Source organism: Ornithodoros turicata, chromosome 2, assembly GCF_037126465.1.
Source record: "Ornithodoros turicata isolate Travis chromosome 2, ASM3712646v1, whole genome shotgun sequence".
NCBI classification, from domain to species: Eukaryota; Metazoa; Arthropoda; class Arachnida; order Ixodida; family Argasidae; genus Ornithodoros; species Ornithodoros turicata.
Window position 1 is genome coordinate 59,065,088 of NC_088202.1, and position 23,633 is coordinate 59,088,720.

Sequence of the window (23,633 nt, forward strand, 5' to 3'; positions counted from 1 at the left end):
TGACATCTTTTTGTACAACATAATGCCTAGGCAAACCAACGTGGCTGTGTGTCTCTCATGCCGCTATGTATGCAGATAACACAGGACAAAGTCACAACAGGGACCAAATTAACAAAACTCTCCATAAGTCCTCATAGGGTCAACATATGGAAAGCGAGACCTTTAACAAATAACTCTGAACGGTTAATGGCTAAGTTTCAGACAATGTTGTCATGCAAAACTGCGTTTATTGGGCCTCTCTTATAGCAGAAAAAACAGCGTTAGGGGGAAAAAAAAAAAAGGTTTCACAATGTCCGGGGACGGTTCAAGGTCAGGAGGGGCAGATCTTCCATGCATGTTCAGTTCAGTTGCCTGCCATCCGTGCCTGCAAGATTAAACCTATTTTAAAAACGCATTTTGAGGCTGTAGGTAATTCGCTGTAAGCTTCCGAATGCTACACCTCTACCGTGCTATTTTCGTATTGCCATACTCCATGTTCTTACTTGCTCACAAAGTAAGCCTAAGTTAAAGACGTAGTGGTGGTGACAACTGTGCTACTCGAGCAAAAAACGAGCAAAAAAAAACAACAACAACAACAACAACAATGAAAATTCCATTTCGCTAAGATTCTCGACGCCAAAACCGTGTCCAGCCAACGGTACACACAACAGAAACGAAGAACAAATTCTATCGAACAGAGTCCAAATGAGAAACAAAATGGAATTCTCGGAAATAATTATTTTCATTTTTGGAACGGTGCCACGGTTCGGATAGCTGAAACGCTAGAGGAGGTAATATTCCTAGAAACATCACAGAATCAGAAGTTTTCTTCGTTTTTCTGTGCCTAATTTATGTTTCGTATGTTTATTTCTGTTCTTTTTCAAGTTTACGAAAAGGTGTATAGGGATAGCATGCTGTTAGATCTACCTCACCACAGTGACCGCTAGGCTGAAGAATCCCACGTAGGCAACGCATGGGGCAGGTTGTTACATAAGGATAGGAGCGACGGGAAACAAGAAGACAAAAACAGTGACAATCGCACCTTCAACCGTTTCAACAGTGCTTAGTAAAACCAATTGAAACTACCACTGTCACTGTGTTTGGACCACCATTTCCACCATAGGAGTGGAAATCATCCGGTTTTTGGTCCAGAACTATTTTCGATTGTGTCACCTGTAAAATAAACCTCTTGCAATTATCTTGCAATCGAACCCGCGCATCTGTTTCAGCTTTTTTCGATCTTAAGTTTCACTGTGTCTAAAGAAATAAAAAAAGAACTAATGCGGCACTTCCAATCGTTCCCACTTCTGTCGTGGTCAAATAAACGTGATGCCGGCCTCTGTTGCTAGGTCGGTTGCCGCCTGATCCTACCATCTCGGGTTCAAACGCGGTCAAGGACGGCGACAACTTGGTGGAGGAGTACAAGTTGCTCAGGCACGCTGTCTTCCGCAAGCGGAATGTGCCGTGCCGTGTGTCGAGATCTCGGCGCATGTTACAGAACTCTCAGGTGTGCAAAATTAATTTAAAGACCACTGTGGCGTCGCTCATGACCACCATTGTCTCGCGACGTGAAGCCCCAAATCATTATTATTAAATAAACATGCTACTCACAATCCAAATTCCGTTGGGATTAAGGGCCTTGCTGATGACGAGGTCCGCGGACGTGTTGAATTTCTCAGGTGTTCGGCAAGTAACCACATTCTTTCCGTTGCAGAATGCTACCAGACATTTTGTGAAGCGCTGTATGACGATGCGCGTCTTGCCCGTCTTGGTGTCCCTATTGTAAGGCACCACCAGGTCTCCAAGTGTCAGTAGCCTAAAAGAATTTGCGACTAAGCATGTGGACTGAAGGAGATAGCTGTTCTAAGAAATCTGGTCTGCCGGTTCCAGCCCGCTACGGCTTTACTGAGCCACGCACGTGTTCAACTGAACTATTTCCAGTTTGGATTGCCCCTCTCGGTAACACTCACTGAGAAGAAAAAAGGAGTCGAGCTCAATCAAAGCAAAGCTCGTGCGTGCACGTAGAGCCATCATGAATCTGCCGTTATTTCATGGCATCAAAGCAGGTGGTTCTCGTTCTTCCCTTTCTCCTATAGCCCTTGAGAACTGTTCCCTTATGGCAGCGCCTTATTATGACGTCTGCAGGTATACGCACTTTCTAGCCTGACGAGCGACGTAATATCGAGAGGTTAATTTTTGGTTCAGACTTGCAAAAGGCGTCACGCTGTTTCCATCTTCTGAGTGCAATGTCATATCTTCTATCTCAAAGAAATTGACAAGAGTTAGAGCATGGCGTATGCGGGCATCTACTTGTAAGGCAGCTAGTGTGTGATTTCTGGTCATCGCTTTATGTCATACTATAGGCTGCGCAGCCACGCCGCTGGTAACGCTGAAGTCATGCAGTAGCTGTGAACTGCAATAGGTTGAACTCACGCTGTTTTTACTGCCTAGAACACGACAGCACCTATAACTGCCTAAACCCTGTAGCGACTGCTCCAAGCACACTACTCACGTTGTTTCTTGTTCGCAGTCCATCCGCTGTTCACCGAAGACGTTGATCCTGTCACCAACCTGCATGTTGCCTTTGAACGGAGCTTTGACAATGTCAGGCTGCAATGATGTCAAGTTAACGTTCGTTACGGCAGGACATAAGATACATCAGTCATGCTAGGTGCACACGTTTTATGCTATGCTGGCAAGGTTTTGTAGCAAATATGTATCTTTCAAAAACTCACGTTGGAGTTGGAGTTCGACGGACTAAAAATAATACGGAGAGGTTGAACTTGTCACCTGACAAGTTCTGCCACCCGAGAAAACAAAAAAAAAAGCAAAAAAAAAAAGAGATGACTAGGCTAGGCTGTACGGCGCAGTGTTCACGGGCACATGACCGTCAGAGGATCACGCCACACAGGAACCAGGGCGTCACGTACAGATGAACTAGTACTGAGCATCAAGAGAACAACTTGAGATGAAGCCTACGAAAGCATTGAATGCGGCGTCTCTCTGGTTGGCGTCCCACGTCCCCAAGACCTTCTCTATGGAGAAAGCTCTGTTGACCAGACGAGTTAGTGCGGCCCGCTATGTCTTGCGTTGGACTGATGTCTTCTGCACTCCATAAAAGTATGTTCAGTATTTCCTTCCATCCCACACACTGAGCAATCCGGGGAATCCGCCTTGCCCACCATATACAGGAAATGCCGGCCAGGCGTGCACGATGTAGAAATGTTGCGATACTTCTGGCAGTCGAGGGGGGATGCTGAATTTTAGTTCCGGGGCTACTCTTCTGAGAAGAGATGACCCACCATCACCTTGTAGCCATTTGCGTTTGCACATGTCGTCTGTCATAGAACTTAGTAGAAGTTTGATGTCCGACCCTGTATACATCACGACGTATTTGGTGGAAGCCAGGTGTGCAATTCCAGCTAGCTCGTCTGCAGTTTCGTTACCGCGGATGCCAATGTGCCCCGGAATCCATTGGAAGGTAACGTCATGTCCCAGGTCCGTACATCTCTTGTATTCTGTTAGGATCTCCTTCACCGTTGAAGCTGTCCAACTGTTCCCCAAGAAAGCCAACATGGCCTCCAGTCTAGCTTTTGAGTCGCTGTAGACAATCCAGTGCGCAAGTCGCGCGTGCGTGGCTATGTATCTCACGGCAAGGTGTATAGCTACAAGTTCCGCTGTCGTGGAAGAGGTCCTATGGGATAACCGGACTATGCCCTCCTTGGAGTGCTGCGGTACCACGTATGCCGCTGCAGATCCGGATTTCGTCGTGGAGACATCGGTGAACATAGCAATTCTTGGCTGGTTGTTCTCCAACATGTACAGGCAGTATTGTTTCAGGGCCGAAGGCGGCAGATTTGACTTTTGATGATGGACACCTGGCACCGTGGTGTAGATGCGAGGACAGCCAAGCGACCATGGAGGATGTGAGATCGTACACGGAGAAGGCCTCTTATGCAGAGTCTTACGGTATGGGGAAACGGCCTCGGAGAAAGAAGAGTTTCTACGGTGCTCTTTCCGTACCAGAGGATGTCTGTCGTGTTGCGTGCGCAGTCCGATGTAGTGCCGCAGAGTCTCTTGCGTCCTCAATACATCGACCGGTGGTTCTCAAGTGTTTGGACACATCGTGGGCTCTCTTATTGTGAAGGAGCTCATTATTTCATTCCCCACATCACCACCAGCAATTCGGTAGAGTATCGCCTCTGGCGATGAAACTCGCCATTCACCATTTTAAAATAAAGTTGTTGTTATTGTTGTGGGTTCTCTCAACAACATACTAGGAAACACGCAACCGCTGAACTCCCTTCACAACATCATACCATCTAAAGGATAAAATCGCTAAAACCAGTGCCAAAAACACTAAGGACGACACAGGACGGACGCACTGCACTTTCAACAAATGATATGTAACAATTGTGCAGCCATGTATGAGAAAACTCAGTTTTTAAGGGAATGTAGGGGTAGGATAGCGTTATTGTTTGAGGAAGCGAGGCAGATCAGGTTGTTTGCAGATAATTGTGTAAGTTTGTGTTCAGCATTTTACTCTGATAAGATATATGCACCTCTTGAAAACACGAGCTAGAAACGTGTGTTTGAGTGGAGCGACGTGGCGCTCAAGTGTTGTGTAAGGTGGAGGATCATTAAACATTTGTTGAAAGTGCAGTGTGTCCGTCCTGTGTCGTCCTTAGTGTTTTTAGCACTGCTTTTAGTGATTTTATCATGTGTGACCAATAGGCCCAAATTGGTACTTTATTCATCTAATGGTTCTCAAGGTCAAAATGTTTTCCAGGCGCTTCTACTTTAGGGGTTCATACTGTTTAGCACCCATGGGCGGGCTGTCAATTTTTTTCACGTCTCCAAATCGGTAATCGTCTGTGCGTTGAATTAGGATAGACATGCGGCTTGCAAACGATTGTCTCTGCATTCGTGGCGCGGAGCCGGTGAAGCATCGCGAGGGATCTACGTAAGGAACGATGGGCGAAAACCGTGGCACCACAGGCGGTTCGAAATGAATTCCAACGGTCCTTGCTTCGCTAACTTCCGAGCCACGGAGCCACTCACTTAACATGCACTATGTGTATGCGAATTTCGCATTAAACCTAACCCATTGTAATCATGTTACCTTTGCACTATAGTCCCCACATTACATATGCATGTATATATGTAAAACTTCCGTACGTGTGTAGTGTCTAACTATACATATTGAAATTTAACAACGACTTTATTTTAAGTATCAGTAATGCGATATCTGTACCTTGTCCTTGTGCAATGTCATTTGATATGTTGCCTGCAATCATGAGGATTCGAGTTAGATCTCACCCTATAGGCACGCCAGATTTGTTTTGTTTAGAACATTGAATATTTTTCCATTTGATTTATTGCGTTTTGAGAATTGTGACCTATTTGTCGAAGGTATAGTGTCGTAGAACCGACTTGCAAACAGAGCGCAACATCACGGTCATTTTGCGCCATCAAAAGACGAGGAAGGCCGCTCAAGAATGACAAGGAAAATAACCGTTTTTGACGACATGAGGGCTTTACGGTTGAGTCACGTTCTTAAAGCACGTAAGTTGTTAGACAAAAGATCAGGTGTGTGTCCCACCGCATGAAGCTATGTGACTATTGACTACAAAGACACGGTCCCAAAGTTTTTGCCTCCATTGCCAAACCACCTCAGAATAACCCAAAATTACACACTATGAGTTATCGAATTTAACAATGCACGGTGATAAACGACTTCGTCAAATTGCGCCCCGACTCACGAACTTGGATTTGTCACAGCTACAGAATTTCACTTCCAAAAGACTTCGGGAGACCCGGGAAGTTAGACCGAATACGTTGTTCGCCGGGCTCCTACTGTATCCCGTTATATCCGTTAACCCACCCATACTACAATCACCAACTCGGTCCTTAATTTCTGAAATGTCGGATTTAGCGTGCCAAGACATAATGTTTGATCAAGGAGATTCAGTTTCGCCCTACACAGACAAACTTAGATGAACTTGAAACACTTCATCATTTACTAAAGCTCCGCAGAAGAATGCATCTTCAGGCACACTTCCACGATAAACCCACGTACAAACGTAAATTGTAAAGGTTGAACGAACAACAGATAGGGCGACACCACGGCAATCTGAAAGGCATTCCCAGAGAATGACAGTCGCACCGAATGTCATTCGTTTGTATTGCATCGAACTACACGAAGACAGAGAATGTCTTTCGCAAATGATGTCACTGTCGATAATTAAGACACCAGTGTGGCTCGAAAGCATGCTTGAGATAGTACAGTAATTAGCCGCAAAATGACTTTCGAACTTTATCCGTTAAATAACTAAAATCTTCAAGTCTCGTATTCTTATTTTCAATTGCCGTGGTCTAATAATCTTTGGCTGGTTCTCTACTCGAGACTACGCTCCTTTTCGCCCGCAAAGGAGATCAGCAATCTCCTCTCCCGCAAAGGCCCACTAGCGAAACGGAGTATATCTCCTTTATCGTGTATCATGGCAAGCAAACGCCGTTCGGAAGAGTTCTTCTCTGGATAGGCCTTTAGGCTGCCCGTGTGTCAAGGGTATAACACAGTCACAGTTAGCCATGAAAAGCAGTAACTGAGTTACAGTTACAGCTGCTGTTTTTGAAATGTAACTAACTAGAGTAACCGCATTAAAGTAACTTAGTAACTCGACAGTTACCTTTTTACGAAAAAGACAGCAGGACCAATGTAACTCAAAACTTAGCAGAAAGCATAGATATAAGTTTTTTTTTTTTTTTCATTAGGACATATTTTTTCTACAAAAGCTAGCAGAGCAACGTGGATTTCGCTCTCGCGGGTGGATTATACGGTCATGCGGACATCCTATAGAACAGCGTATGCAACTATACTGGACGACTAATTAGCTAAAACTTATTAACTTACTTAATAATTAGATGTTTTCTGGTGAATGCGAGACAGAACAATTTGAGCCAGTCATTATTCAAATCCACCGTCCTTATTAGACACCCCGTGAAGCGAACGTACTTTGAGATATAGACTGTCCAATTTCGCTATGCAAATGAGCCGAAACTAGAGCTACGTGCTTTTCGGGCTATTTATCTGGTCAACAGATAGATGCGCTGTAGGTAGACAGATGGATAGTAGTAGATAGATACTGACTCGTCAGTTCTACCGGCACCGTCCTTGCGTGAGGCCACGATCATCTGCCCGCTGGGACGTTCCATCACTGCCGGTCGGGACCCGTGTCGAGGAAGACCATCTCATCCACACGCCAACTTCAATCAGCTCCATCGGTCCAAAGCATGCGGCCCTCTCACGTAGATTGCCTGTGGCTTTCTGCGCTCGAGTAGTGCGTAGCTTCGGTTTCGGCTCATTTTCATAGCGAAATTCGATAACTTATATCCCGAAGTACGTTCGCTGCTCAGGGTGCTTAATAAGGACGATGGATTTGAATAATGTCCGGTTCCAATTCTGCTATCTCAGATTTCCAAGAAAACATCGAATTAATAAGTTCATTGGTGAATTTTAGCTAATTAGTCGTCCAGTAGTTCCAGCGCTATCCTACAGGATGTCTGCCTGTTCGTATAACCCCACCTGCGAAAACGAAATCCCCTAATTCGCGTTCCCCTAATAGGCTTGTACATGAAAAATATGTCCTGATAAAAAAAAACACCCTGTACACCAACTGTGTGATAAACACAGGGCTTCCCATGGGCTATAACAGCACGATGTAGGTTAGTCTATGGAGATCCCGGATGCGTGAAGTGAATACCTTTTTGGGAAAAACGACTGGCTGTTTGAAGCATCGACAAAATGACACTATAGGGAACTGACGCATCGAAAATATCTCAATACCTGAGTAACTTAAAGTTACGTATTATAGTTACTTTAACAAAAGGTATAGTTATAGTAGTTATAATTAGAAGTTGCTTGTGCAGAAAATGATCTACCATGCAAATATAGTTACTGCAAAAAGCAACTGGTTACAGTTACAAGATTCTTGTAACTTATTTATTACCCAAGACTGCTTCAAACCACAGATAAAGCCGACTACGTAGCAAGGTTCGGCGATGGTACGATTTCGTCGTACGTTCTCGTTCCAAGGCTTTTCAGAAAGTAGAATGGCTTTCAACGAGGATTGCCTACCAATCAACTAGTATATCATGCACTTTTGCACGAAAGTTCAAATTGAATAAGTTAATTAATGAATTTAAAGAATCCGTGATCTAGTACTTGCATACTCTCTTCGAGAGAATGTCTGCCTGGCCGTAAATCTTATCTGAACAAACGGCGATGGTGATGGTCATATAATAAAGAACAAGATGACAGATGATAAAGAAAAATTGGGATGTGAGTCGCGACAGAGTCGGACTGGCTACCCCAAGACGCCTACACAAGATGAATGCAAAGAGACGTACATACATGGACATTGTCGGGAGACACGTCACTAACCGGTCTCAAGTTGACACTGTTTACTTTGATCTGTCCAAAGCCTTTGATTCAGTTAATATAACACTATTAGCCCAGAAGTTATCCATATATGTCCTCTGCAACAGTCACCTTTCCTTGTTTCAAAGCTACCTACATGGTCGCCTTGATTGTGTCAGAATACAAAATGTTATGTCCTCATGCTGTTCTTCCACCTCAGGAGTGCCTCAAGGTTCCAAACTTGGCCCTCTTCTCTTCCTGATATTTGTCAACGACTTGCCGATGATATCAAGATTTTTCGAGAGATTCGGACTTACCGGGATTGTTATTTATTGCAAAGTGATATTGAAGCGATCTGTACTTGATGTAAACAGAATGTCCTTATCTTGAACCCCTTAAAAACCAAAATCGTGTCCTTCAGTCGTAAAAGAGACGTCGTCTCTCATAGCTACTCTATTGATAGTATCACATTAGAAAGAGATTTAACGGTTCGTGACCTGGGTGTTACTTTTGATTTTCTTTGTCATTCATTGATTACGTCTGCTCGCTTGTCCGTAATTGTCAGCAAGTGCTCCGCCTGAGGGTTACGCGTGAATTTAAAAATTCAGCTTGCTTTATGCAACTTCGTCTTGCCCTTGTTAGGTCTAAGGCCGAATTTGCGTCTATAGTTTGGAACCGTATATCATCGACGAGGTCGTCTGATATCGAGAGAATTCAAAAAGGTTTATTAGAGCATTTTATGAGGTATATCGGAAGACGATTGTACTCTTCCTATCCTAGAATTTCGGACTATTTCGGTTTGCCTATGTTGTGCAGGAGACGTCTTATGAACGATCTGTTGTTTTTGTATAAGCTGGTCAGTGGCCGTATTAACTGCTACGCTATTTTTTTTCCTTCTATTCGTCCTTGTAGAAAACTCATACTATTCTATCCACCAGTTAATGAGGAAATGATCCCTACGTTTTTTATGCAGTTTCTCTTTAATGGCTTTAACAATCACGACATTGATATTTCCATGAGTCTTCATCGATTTAACTGTTCTACGCATCGTCTACTTTCTAACTGCTTATGTCTGACTAATGATGAATTGTCTCATGTCTAATTATTTCCCGATTGCTATTTTGTTTAGTCCTGAATTGATATACAGCTGCTATTTCAGCTGGTTGTTCATTCTTCTTTTCCTATGAATCGAATTGTATATTATATTTTTATAGTGCACTGCCCAGTGGGCTGTTGTCAGCCGTTGGCAGGCACGATACAAATAAATCCAAACAAACAGTGAACGGGTTATTGTGCAACATGTAGCTGAAAAGTTTCAGACGAGGGAGTGTACGTAGCATGTGAAACGCACCAAGCTGCTCCCTTAGCTTTTTAAAAACACATATGTCACAAAATTTCAAAATAGCGGTCTCCCTGATGATACAATGATGATTAAAGCGATAGCACTCGTTGAACTGCAAAGAAAAAGAAAAGAAAGAAAAAAATTGAAATTGCGCGTAATGGTTTGCAGATATGGGTAGAACTACAATGAGTTATGACATAAGGGCCCAACCGCATGGGGGCGTTTACTCAGCGCTGGGCAGTTGCGATTGTCAAGTGGCAAGCCACGGTGGCGGCGAATAATGGAGACGCGTTGCCGTCTTTGAAGTTCGATACGTGCAAACCTCGACGGCAAGCGACGGAAGCGGCGTCCACAAGTGGCCAGTCAGAGATTAGACAGGCTGAGCCCATACGGTCGTGCAGGTCTTCGGTAGACCACATAGGTGGCGACGCTTGAAATTACTCAGATTGCTCGGGTGGATCGCGCTCGGCAAAAGGTCAGAAGGTTGTAGGGGATGTTGCAAACATAGTTTGGTGTGAACGTCCAGTAGTGTGAACGTCTCGTAAGACCCGCGGACGCCATCACACTACTGAAATGCCCAACCCATGCCCATGCCAATGCCCATGTTTTGTAGCGGCCAGAAGGGCATGTGCTCGTACCAGAGTAATACTATTGCATAAAAATAAGTGCTTTCCAGAATCGGGACGTCTCAGTGTGTCAAGTTTACAATCAAAGTCGATCATCGTGCCGTTTTCCCACCGAAGTATCAAAAACATTAGACTCTGACCGTAATCTTCCTGAAAGAGAACCCATCCTTCCCGAAACAGCAAAACATTCAAAAGAAAAAAGAAAAACGGGGGAGGCCAGCGATCTGAGACTACACAAAATAACCGCTATATGGATGCATTTTCATGCTAAATTTGTCACAGTAACGGGCAAGATATGCATTTACAGCAATGATAATACACTTCTATAATCTGGACCAAGCCAAGATCAAAAGCTTTTTTTCATCTTCCAGATACGAAACCGTTGAGCATTTGCATAAATCTCCCCGCTCTAGTTATTTAAGATGGTTCGCTTTCTTTGAAGTTCGCTTTTGAATACTTCCTTGAAGTAGAATGTGCCCATTTTGCTTTGTTAGTGTATAGCTGTCGACGCAAAATTCATTTTAGCAGCACAGACCAGTCAACCTGTATTAGCACGTTACTCTGGTTCAACGTGTTGCTAACGTTTACCGTAACCAGGGGCTGATCTAGGATTTTCCCGAGGGGGGGGGGGGGGGTCCGCTGTGGACAAGTGCCACGTGCATGCTGGGATTGGTCCACTGAACCCTATGTTCAAGTCTAGAATTTAGGGGTGTCCGGACCCCTGGACCCCCCCCCCCCCCCCAGATCCGTGCCTGCTCGTAACCGACATTTGAGCAATCGCGGTAATAGCAGTGAGCTTTAGTGCGTCGTACGCTACTGCCTTGCGTACGCAAAGCGTGGTCGTAGCGTGGCGGTTCTGCGTAATGCGCGAAAATCTCTTTACGTTTCGCGCGTGCGGAGATCCACCAACGCTATGTTTTACCTACATAAAGGTGATAGCGTACGATGCACCAAAACTCACAAATGTGAGATCGTGGCTGGTATCCACTATTAGGTTGAAATAATTTTAAATGGCCGCCCAGCTATAGAGCTGTATTTGAGTACAAGTAGGGATCAGTACGAGTCAGGTTTTGGTAGAGTTGACAGTACGTTTCTCCGGATGCTGGCATCAGTAAAGCTCCTTTCGCGTGAATTTTTATACAGTGCCACTTTTGTAAGTAATTGCATTAGACTGGAGAATAAAAAAAGAACCGGCCACAGTACAATATGTCAATGTGGACCAACGTCCTCATGTGCCAACAATTTCTCATATAAGGCTGCATATCATAAACAATATGAAGGAAGCTTTCAACGGAGTATTTAGTCGTTAGAGCAAATATTAACTTTTCCTTCCTTGCACAGCAGCTCGCCTTTCTTCCTGTTTTTTTTTTTATATATATAAATTCGTGCATCGGCTCTCGGTAAAATACGCCAACGTACCACGAATTCCATTGGGATGTCAACGGATTTGACAGCGATGCCTTTGGTCACGACAAGGTCAAGTGGTCGAGTCAGCTCGCTGAGAGGACCGTTGATGAGGGCCGCCACTTCCCTGTTCACCAATACCTGTAAAGCGGAAGAAAACGAGGCAAAAAGACGAAACCTCGTCACAGGAACGTGCATTATAGACGGAGGGAGGGGGGATATGTTTATTGCGAAAAAAAAAAAAAAAATAGACAGGGTGTTTCCTTTTACCTGCAACAATTTTCATAAAAAAGGGAGTTGCCTTAGGGCGGTTTTACTTATGTCATTGGATTACTCGATGAGGCTGCTACTAGGAAACCAATTATTTTCTCGATTAGGGGACTAATTAACAAAGATATTTTAGTGAACTTTTTAATTATTGACTTTATGGAGCACATAGTCATTTCATCCTGCCTGACACAGAAAGTACATTTTCAAGCATATGCTTTGTATCAGTAACTAATTACGTGTTTCAGTAACCTGTAAAGTCTTTTGTGTATTTTTTAGACTTAAAAAAAAAAAGAGACAACGAGTAGCGACAATCTACATGAACAGGTCGCACAGCCGCAAGGTCGCACGGTGGAGTTGTGGTCGAATTCTATGCAATCCACACAGATCACTTCGCGCGATGTAGCCTGGGCTCGAATCCCGGTTCCAGCGGTGCCGTCTGGGCGTTTCCCTCAGACGCTGTAAGCTGTCCGCACAGCTCCCCACGAAGTCGGGCTTGCTGGGAGCAATATGCTGCCACATCAGACTAGTGTTGTACATAGCGCCGTAACTAGTAGCGAGGCTACCGTATCTTTTCTTTTACTTTTTTCGGTAGCGGAGTAGAGATCGCGCGACTTTTTCAAATGGTAACGAAATAAGTACTTCCATTACAAATTTGCGGTAGCGCAATCTTTGAGCGCCACCGCTACCGCTACTTTCCGAGCTCAGGTTCGCGACAACCCGACTCCGCCCTATCATCAAGCCTCCACCCTGCCTACCTTCGAACAAGCTCCCCAATTTCACGGCCCAATCTACTAACACCGGGCAAGAAGCTCGAATGGGGGCTCAGAGGTCGTTTTCTTACAAAGAGGCCGTGCCCTCCACGTGTTCCCTATTTGAGATTAACCTTTTTGAGATTCAGTGTGTGGTTGGAATTGTCCGCAAACTGAGGTTACTCCTACTGCATTGCGGGGCCGTCCCTGCCGTCTACTGGTATCATGAGTCATGGAGCTGCTACTTTTAACACAGTGTTGGGCACGCTAGCGACATGACATTGCACCACGTACGCTTAGGTACTTGAGTGTTGCAGCCAGAGTGACGGCCATTTCCTGTCCGCTGCCATGGAGGGACCATGGCCTGCTACAGCAAGTACCTTTGATATAAGGAGGAGAAAAAAAAAAGAGAAACGATAGTATGGTATTCAGATGTCTACTACGAGCCCCGATGGAAAAAGCTCATATGTGCGTCAAGGAAGTCGAAATCCAATTTGAAAAAGCACATCAAGGTATGTTTACTAACGTCTCGTTCCAGGTTAGCTCATTTCCTTTTGTAAAAAAATATGTAGAGCTTTTTAGCGGTAGGCTTGCTTTGCTTTAGGGGAAGAGAAAAAGTTACGCGGGATATCGACCAAAGCGGCTTTTAGTAAATCTGTAAAAATAGCTTACAAAATTATAGCCTTCAGGAAATCCACGTCCACCATTGCACGCCGATTTATTATTTTGTTATGCTTACTTTAGTAGCATATATGTCCACAGGAGACGTTTTATGTACGTCATAAACGATGCTGCTCGTTCCTTTCCTAAAAAGTAGCGCATGAAGTATTGCGTAACTTTTTATGGGGAAGGGTAACGGTATTGCGCTAACTTTAGACACGTGTAACGATATCGGGATTTCGTTACTTTTTGCTCAGGTAGCGCGATTTTTGCATCAGACACATCGCTTCGCAATAACCTGCCATCAACCTACCCGTGTCATCTGATGTGCTGCCATATTAGGTCATCGACACCTTAAACAAGACTCACGTGGTGTGGAAGCCGACCCACAATTACTTGCCAACTGGGATTGGGGTTAGTGTTGCAGCAGAAGATCATGGATGCTTAAAGGGCGTGCCAGGGCTAGGCTGTTGCTGTGTTGCTGTGTTCTTCCACATCACACAGTGTGTGATGTGGAAGAATGTACATTGCTTCCAGCGGCGTGCGGTGGGGGTTTCCGGCGCACGTTAAAGAATAACCGATGGTGAAACTATCTGCCGTCCTACCCTGCGGCACGTGCAGTATGTCGCCACGCAAATCCAGACTGACTCACCTTGTATGTACTGCATGCGACGCACTTGTCTGAGATCTTCAACCAGTGGTTCAACAGCTAGTGCTAAGATTTGTCGTCTTCGAAGGGGCTGCACCAACATTGTATCTGAAGGTGGGCCGTATGCTACACGATTCTATTAGTCCGGAGCTATAATCTTGCAATAGCTGGAGGTTTCAGATAGAATAGACCATAAGCTGTCGATTTCAGAGAAGTATGTCGCCAGCAGTACGTCTACTCCCAATTATTAGGATATGTTTGGTGTGTCGTAGTTTACGTCAGTATTTTTTGTTTTGTTTATCTGGTCACTCTTAAGGCGATAAAATACTGACATAATTCGTCACTGAGATACGTGTAGAACAGTTGAAAATCTTCAGGCATTCGTACGCAAGGAAGAAACGCATTACCAATGCACCAATTGACCCGATAATATGTCTTTCATGTCGTTAGCTTTTGGAGATGACAGTGGAAAGTAACTGCAAAAGTACTGAGTACTCTTTCGGCGTGTTTTTTTTTTTTTTTTTCATAGGATATCTGTAATTGTAACTTAGGTGCTTTTGTACCAAGTTATCTCTAGCAGCAACTCAGACAGGGATATAAATTTAGCAACCCGGCTTCAAGACGCAGAGGTGTTTATTAAAAGTTAAACTACCTCGCAGGCATTAGGGGTAGTTTACATCGAATGTCTACGCTACCGTGGACGCTCCGTCTTCCTCATGACGACGTCTTGTAGAAGGAGGAACCTCCGCCGTTCGTCAATCAAGTACCTATCTTAGTACTTCGTTAATTCGCACAATTCCATACCTTATTTTTTCTTGGCGTGGAGTGAAGATAGGAAGTGAGTCAGGACCGCATACTGAGAGTTTGTACTCACCAAAACAAGACGGAAACTAGTGTTTTTAGTTTACGGTAAATGGGCATAAAAATTATAGATTGCAGTGCTACAGGGATAGAAAGAGAGAAGAGTCTGTGATCGGTGTGTGGAATGTCACTTCTGGGTTAGCTTCTGACGTTCGTACAGCCAGGATTGTAACACATTGTTCAACGCGACATGGTCACTCCAGAGCTTAGACTGGTAAAAGTCCTGTCTACAGTGGTGACGTGAGGCCAACAATTGTAGTTCACCACCCTGTTCTTGGGTGCACCATCATGATGTTATAGCGTTGCTTACACAGTGAACAATCATCAGTCTTGTAATTTTGCACCTTTTATGCATCCGATGAACGTGTCAGTACCGTACTATCTATTGCCACCAGTTTTTTTTTTTAGTGCGGGCAGCCGACGTATGACAATTATATCATAGGCGTGCTTAGCCTCGTACGGGATTCCAGTATCAAATGATGTAGCGAATGTGGCCACCCTTAGCATAGAGACATGCTTGAACTCGACGCTTTATGTTATCGAAGGTTGGGACTAGAGCCCTGCACAGGCCGACTTTTCCGGGCTCGACCCGGCCCGGGCGCATCGAAAAATGGCCCGGCTCGACCCGGCCCGGCCCGGTGACCCAGTGACTAGAGCCCGGCCCGGTGACCCGACGAGTAGATCCCGGCATAGCATTTCCAGCCGCGACGTACGCGTTTCTGGCGATTATCAAACAAATTTATAAGGAGAGAAGACAAACATACAAGTGATGGCGGTTTAACACCATAACCGCACCAGACCAAATTAAATCCAGAACGTACGCAGGCATGGGCGTTATCGTTACACTGTCAAGATTTTGCGGAGGTAGAGGATGCTGCCGACAAACTCCTTCTCCCAGTCCATACCCCTCTCACCAAGCTTTGCCAAGTGATTGCGAAATACGTGACGAGTGACGAGCAATGTAAAGTGGCTTTCAGAATGTTCTAGAGGGTCGAATCATATGCCTAATGCAGTATCCCTTGCTTGTCTTTGCAAAATATGCACAGGAATGACGCAAGCGCATGATGCTATGAACTAATGCATCTCCATTGTGTGGAATTAGCTGCGTCGCCCGGCCGGGCCTGATTCTCGGAAAGATATTTGTCGGCCCGGGCCCGGCCCGGCCCGCGGTGCTAGCGTATTTTGTCGGCCCGGGCTCGGCCCGGCCCGGAGCACACAGCCAATAACAAGCCCGGCTCGGCCCGCGGGCCGGGTCTAGTTGGGACCAGCCGACAAGATGGCGTGTATGCAGGCCAGCTGGTGGATGAACTCCATAATGTAAAAGCCTGAGTCTGGGCCCTCTGTGTCCCTCTGTGTGCACACAGAGGGACGACACGAACACTACGACTCGTGTCGTGTGTTCATGGCGTCCTTCTCTGTGCCCAGACTCAGGCTTTTACATTATGCTGTTTGGACCAGCTGTTCGACATTCACGATCGCCGTGGCGAATAGTTCCTGCCAGACCCGCGATAGTCCTTGGCTTGTTCCTGTGCACTTTGCATGCGCCGCAGGAAGTAACCAGAGGGTATAAAGTCAGGCGACCTCGACGGCCACAATCCCTTCCGCATGGCACGATCAGCGAGTAAGGCTCGATCTGAGCCATGCTCGCATTCGAAGTGTGGCACGTAACCTCATCTTGTTAGAAGTACCCGGTAGTTAGACCTCGTCATTCAGTTGCTCCAAAAAAGCAGTGAAGATATCCATGCACACATCCGTATATGGCCGCGAGACTCGAGTCTGCCGGCGTCTACATGCTAGCCCTCTGCGTGCCAAGGGTGGCCACTTCAGCACCTCATTTGGTATAACCATTCATCCCACAGACGAGACTATATGTGCACCTGTAATTTCATTTTCAGATATCGCTTATTTCGCAGATTATGCGCAGAGAACCGGGGCCACTAGCGAGTGTGCAGCCTGTGACCTGCATCGATGAACCCGGAGTTGCCGCATACGGAGCGCGTTAAGTAGCGGCTCTGGAGAGCGCCATTCGTTCACTTTGTCTCTTCCGCTCCGGAGCTTGTGCTAAATGGATTTTTAAGCCATGACAGCGTTGCGTGTGCAAAGCACCTCCTAATGTTCTTTTGTGATAGAGCCGTCCTCCGACCCGGCTGTCTGTAGCCTCAAAGAGATTAATTGAGGTGCACATGGGTCCAACCGGAGAGGAGGGTGGAGAGCGCGGGAAGCACTCCGACTTGCGAGTAGGAGCGCGGGAGCGCCACACCCCGCAAAAGGAGATGTCGCGTTCAGTAGAAAGGCGCGCGCTCCGGAGCCGCTACTTAACGCACCCTTGGGGTCGAAGGGGCAATAAAGTCTGAGATAACGGGCACACGTGTAGTCGTACCACTGTCAACTGACACTAAATTACGCGCGAGTTCCAAGTGCACATGCGCTCCGTAGCCGCTACATGGATAGCGGAGGCAGAAGCACACGCCAGAGCTCTCGATGACGTCACCTACTCTTGGCGAAACGGAAACTGTGACGCGACACTTTGTTGTTTATATCGAAAACTCGTGGAGGCTCGTAGTATTCACTGATGACATTCGTATTCTGCGTACTGAGTCTTATATAATACGAAATAAAATATATAGCATTCGTTTGCCCGTAGTGTCCTTTTAATCATGGATCACGGCTAATGAGGACTACGTAGAAATTGCGTATAATCTGAAATAATATAGAAAACCAGACGCGTACCTTGATGGAGTTGTTGCCGTTGCGAATGCAGAGGCAATGATGATGGCGCGGCAGGAACGTAAAGGCGTCCTCAGGGACGGAGACCGTCTTCCTTCCGGCCTTTACTGCCTGTAGCGTAAGCTTCGAGACAAACCGATCATCGCAATCGGGCATTGGGTCTCGCGGTCTACGAAGGTGTATCTTGAACAGCACTGTAAGGACTGGTTTCTTGTCCTGACACAGGGAAATCTCGCACGTGTCGCTACGTAGAGGAATGAAATACGTTGGTAATGATCCTCAGTATGCATCGTAAACATGAAACGGAATAGAAAGCCCACGGAACTCATTCCATGGGGTCTGAAGGACGGGGCAACCCGATGTCATTATGACAATCAAATTAACCTATCGTTTGGCACTCTAAACAAGAGTGTTTTGTAACAGTTTACTTTAGTTTTACAGGACATCCTTCCTGGGGGATCACGAATTGACTAAAACCTTGTAAGCATTCTCCATCAGAATCTGCAACGTCGTGACGTAGCGAACGGCGGGTAGTGCACTCTTAAAAATGAACTTCACCACATAGCACGCTCCTAGCCAACCATCATCCCGAATGACAACGTTCTCGCCCCTGATTTGTTGAAAACGGGAGGAGGAGCCTATTTTGTGCCATTATGCACGGCACAAAATAGGCTCCTCCTCCCGTTTTCAACAAATCAGGGGCGAGAACGTTGTCATTCGGGATGATGGTTGGCTAGGAGCGTGCTATGTGGTGAAGTTCATTTCTAAGAGTGTGGGTGTCGAAGTCGGATTTTGTGTCTCCGATTTTCTTACCGCTGGTAACAATATTGATGTGGATACATTAAAGGTACAGGGTTCGCGAAGATAAACTTTGGGGTTTTTAACCGAGATAAAACAAATAAAAACAGTCTCGGGAAGCTAAAGTAGATGTTAGAGGACGTATTATGCACAAAAAGTTTATATCGATACTGCCACATGGCTCTACGGATAAATGGTGAAAAGAAAGAAAAAAGAAAACGGCTATACATGCGTTTCCAATCGGCTATACCTGTGTTACCAAGTGAACAAGTGGAACTGAACTTCTCATGGCGCGTTAATATGGTTTCGATAGCGTCAAAGCCGCGTTCGACCGTGTCGCCATCTGACTGAAGGAGCTGAAACACAGGTATAGCCGAATGGAAATGTTAGGGCAGCGGCAAATTTCTAATTTCAGCGATTTATCCACAGAGAAACGGGCCAAGTGGCAGAGTCGATATAAAATTCTGGTGCATAATGCGTCCTCTAACATCTACTTTAGTGTCCCGACACTGTTTTTATTTGTTTTATCTCCATTACAAACCCCAAAGTTTGCCTTGGTGAACCCTGTACTACCTTTTAATCAACCTGGAAGTTGTGAACTGGACGTCAGGACAAAATATTCTCGAGGGAAATCGTCCGTCCAACTCAGCGTTGATACCTCTAACATTTCTAAACATTGTTTTGAAATTATAAACATTTGGTTTATTTGTTACTTGATTTACAGGGAGGTCCGTTGTTTTCGACTTGCATGACCTCCTGACCATCCGTCCCGTTAGTTTTTAGCAGGCACATACATACATACATACATACATACATACATACATACATACATACATACATACATACATACATACATACATACATACATACATACATACATACATACATACATTGTACATACTTATGTACGTACTGTGCGTGCCACTGTTAACGAATCTCCCGTTTTTGTGGCAAACAAACCCAAAATCAAAAACAAGAAAAGGACAAACAAACAAACAAAAAGCAAAAAAGCAAAAAAAGAAATCATTTCTGTGTGATACGGACCTGTTATTGGTTGTCCCAGTCGGACAGATCTCAAGGAACAGGCTGGGGCTATTTTTGGGCAACCCGTCCAGCGGAAGTCCTGTTTCAACGTCCTGTGTGCGACAGAAAATTCATGGGTTCTATAGCAGACAGTCACTATGAAAGATAATATGTAAGTGAAAGCCCTGAAGCAAGAAAGGAAGAAAACAGAAGCGTATGCGAAGATTTTAGAAGTGCTGGTTCCTACTGTTTACGACGCATTGCTGGGTTTTTGCGTCATATTTTTTCGCTTTTTCATGAGTCGCAAGTACAGTTTGAAAGTAGAAGCTTTGGCAACTGTCAAATTCTCAGCTTCCCTGAGTACCGCACAGGGTAAACATGACAACATTGGACATTCTACCAAACGTGTTTAAAATGCGGTAACTTTCTAAAGCCATCGTTGGCCCCTTTGGTGGTCGAACACTCACGCTGTTACTCTGCTCGGGTCTTCTGGCCACTTCTTGAACTAGACGCGCTTCGTTTATCTATTGGGCAGAGTAGTGTCGCTTCACTTCTACCGCTGCCGCACCCGGTACCCGGGTTCGAATCCCGGTGCCGGCTGTGCTGTCTGGGTTTTCCTCAGACGCTCTCAGACATATGTCGGCACAGTTCCCTTAGAAGTCGGCCCAGGACGCACATTCCCCCAGGGCGTCAGTCGTGACGTTGCCCACATACGTGAGGCCGACAACGGCAAGCCCTTTCACCATCATCACCACCACCACCACCGCTGCCGCACGACATCTAGCACCCACACGAGCAGGTTGTCTACAGTAGTCTACTCCTGCACAGAGCTCACGTGAGTCTCGGCTTGTCTTCCGGCGCCCACACTCGTTTCAGTGACATTGTACAGGCTGAGTACTATACATAGACACGCGCGAAGAGACGAACTCGTTTTGTGTGGATTTCCACGTGCACATCTGCTGGCGGTGTATCTAGTGATCTAGCGGCATAGCCTGCGCGCACCAACATTTCTGATCTTCCTTCCGTGCCTTTCTACTCTTTACTCACTCTCTCCACAACAACTGTGGCCATTGCCATGGATGGACCCTCACGCCTATCGACGGGGGACAAGGTGGATTAGCTGGGCTAGTTCATTAGATATTGCGAAAACGGCGAGAGAGAGACACAATGGCGACGCCGGACAAAAGCTGCAGCTTGGAATTATAGCAGCCTCCTCGTTGATGTAGCCTGTGTTGGGGGAGAGCTAGTCCAGCCAATTTTCTTAGGATTCAATGGTATTTGCCACTGACCGCATTAGTGACAGCATGTATAGGAGTAAGGCATGCAATTAATTCAACTTGATCATTCTATCACAGTTTTTTATATGAATTGAGCAGTCGGCGGCGTACAGTCTAGATGTGACGGAACTGTAACAGAAACTGTATTTAACGTAAACGTTCAACGGTATTGTCCTTGTACGATACTCACAGCAGCCATCCAGCGTCAACACTGAACTCATGTTAATCATTGTCGTCAACAGACAAAAATAATTAACAGTAGCTGAGTTGTACCCCGCTGAGTCACGGCTCGGCTGTCCCATAGGTGATTGCCGTAAGTTCAGGGGTCAGATTCACAAAGAGCTCGTGCGACGGAATCTGTCGTAACTCCGTCGTACGGGAAAGTTACGACGAAGTGTAGATTCACGAAGGGTGCGCGTCGCAAAATCTTCGCAGCTTACGGCGGAATCCTGCGAGAGCTCCCGAGCAGTCTTAACGAAGAAAGATGGCGGCGTTATTTGGCAGCGATGGATTTGGAGACGGCAAACAAAGACTCCGTAATACGTGCCAACGCATTGCACTTTGCCACAGAACCTTCGAGACCATCCCCGAAGTGACATTGAGACACTTTTTTGCTTGGTAACCTTCAACTTTGTGCGCCGTAAAATCGGGTTGCAGGGATTTTTCAAGCATCCCCTACACCCCGCTAAGACACCCCCAACACCCTTCCAAATTGTCTGCAAGAAAGGCAAAAGAAGCCATAAAAGCTGCAAAACTCGGTGCCACACACCGCTTACAAAACGCCCTCACCCACCCCCTCCCCGCGACGAACATACTGGGAATATATTTGCTGTGTCATCGAACGCGTTTCGCCTGTGATTGCATGGCATCCATTATGGCTACCGAAAGACCGAGAGCACGTGCAGTAACAAAACATTTGGGGACGAACAACTTCGTCTTCTTCTAACGGGACGACTCTTATTGGTGCGATTACAAATTTTCGTCATCGTTACCATAGTGAAAACATAGTCCGCACCCTTTGGCTATTTCTCTCCGAGGTGCACGTGACAGGAAGCGAGCAACTTCCTCTTCCTCGTCAAAGGGGGTACCCTCTCCACTACGATAGCTTTGTGAATCGCGCTTACGACGCCGTCGTACGCGCGTCGCAGGCTACGACGTCTTAGCGCATCTTAGCGTAACTTACGATCGCGTTTGTGAATCCGTTACCTTTAGTATACTAGTTACCTATACTAGTTAGTATACGCGTTACCTTTAGTATACTAGTAGGTTGTGCGCTTTTCCACGTGTGAACGCCAGTCCACTTCGGCACCCTGGTATCCAATCCACAATCCAATCCGAAACGTGCTTTCTTCCGCTGGGCACCGTGAGCCATGCCCTATGCGAAGTGTAACTTTTTTTTTATTGCGTGTTAGCGCCGCGAAGCAACTGTGGCGACGAGCGGCGTACAGACGTGGACAGACGGAGGGAGGACAGCAGGAAAGTGGGGGACAGGGGGATTAGTATGCGTCCTGGGCCGACTTCAGGGGGAACTGTGCCGACATTCGTCTGGAAAGTCTTCGGAAAACCCTTCGAAAAACCTTCGGGCGCAGGGAAGCGACTTTGTACCCACAACCACACCCGTGAGGCATGATGCGAGTATACCCGCACTATATGCGGATACAGTGCGGGTACATCCACATTTACCCACAACCTGCAGCGACGATGAGTTTCTAGCCCCAAATTGCACAACTCCGCGGCTGTGTGCCCGCATCCGCGCTTACTTGTATTTCTCACACCTGAAACAATTGCCGTGAGTTGCTTTGCTTCCACAATACTGTGACCAGTAAAGATTGTCACCAGCATGCACTCAAATAGATATCAGTTTTGTTTTCGCAATACATCCTTGCTTTTAACCTCACCAGTTCTTTTTCTAAGCTGCGATTTTAATCGAAAATGGACGCCTCATATGCAGCACTTTGTGCAAGTTTTGTATCCGAACTATTGTTCACCGGCGACTTTCTGCGTTGTACTTGTTAAAATTTTCTCCAATGAAGCACACACTCAACTTGTCAACATATCCTTCACGTGCACCCATGGAGCTATTTTTTCGCTGTATATACATATTCTGTTTGGACACAATAGGTCTTCGATCCTTATTGTGAAGGGGCTCATTATTTCATTCCCCGGATCACCACCAGCAATGGGGTTGAGTATCGCCCCTGGCGATGAAACTCCCCATTCATCAGCTTTAAATAAAGTTGTTGTGTTCCTTTGTATATGTATACGTACAGGGTGTTTCCTTTTTATCTGCAACAAATCTTCATAAAAAGGGAGCTGCCTTGGGACGCTTTTACTTTCACCATTGGATTACTCGACGGGGCCACTACTAGGAAGCCGTATTTATTCTCAGTTAGGGGCCTAATTAACAGAGATACTTTAACCAACTTTTTAATTATTGATTTTAGACAGCACATTGCAATTGTAATATTAAAGCCTGTTCTTCACATGATGCGCTCGAAACACTGACAAAGCACGAAAGTAATCGCAGCGCGCGCCACAGACCTAATTATTTTAGCACTGCCGTCTGTTGCGCACCTCAAGTGGTCGGCAGAAGAGCGACGGTGACGTCGATATTCCCGCCCTTACTTAGCGTCACACAGAAACGTAATGTTTCGCGATATTTGTTTTGTTTTTCTTTTTTGCTTGCAAAGAGCTTTTCGCATCACCACTACAAATCGGCGCTTCTCGTACCGAATAAATGATATGAGGATAAATAAGTATAAGAATAATTACGGCTTCCTAGTAGCAGCCCCGCCGAGTAATCCAATGGCGAAAGTAAAAGCGTCCTAAGGCTTCCTGTCCCTTTTTTA

General features: G+C 45.8%; 1 protein-coding gene across 1 annotated transcript in view; it reads right to left on the reverse strand.

Annotated features, from left to right (window-relative positions):
* Positions 1 to 205: 205 nt before the first annotated feature.
* Positions 206 to 23,633, reverse strand: part of LOC135383566 (uncharacterized) — a 29,189-nt gene continuing 5,761 nt past the window's right edge. The window contains exons 2-7 of the mRNA XM_064612977.1: positions 19,529 to 19,620; positions 17,690 to 17,930; positions 11,786 to 11,911; positions 2,492 to 2,589; positions 1,591 to 1,795; positions 206 to 364 (exon numbers count right to left, since the gene is read on the reverse strand). Coding sequence (XP_064469047.1) covers positions 344 to 364; positions 1,591 to 1,795; positions 2,492 to 2,589; positions 11,786 to 11,911; positions 17,690 to 17,930; positions 19,529 to 19,620 — 783 coding nt within the window. The 3' untranslated portion in view covers positions 206 to 343. The remainder of the gene's footprint in view (positions 365 to 1,590; positions 1,796 to 2,491; positions 2,590 to 11,785; positions 11,912 to 17,689; positions 17,931 to 19,528; positions 19,621 to 23,633) is intronic.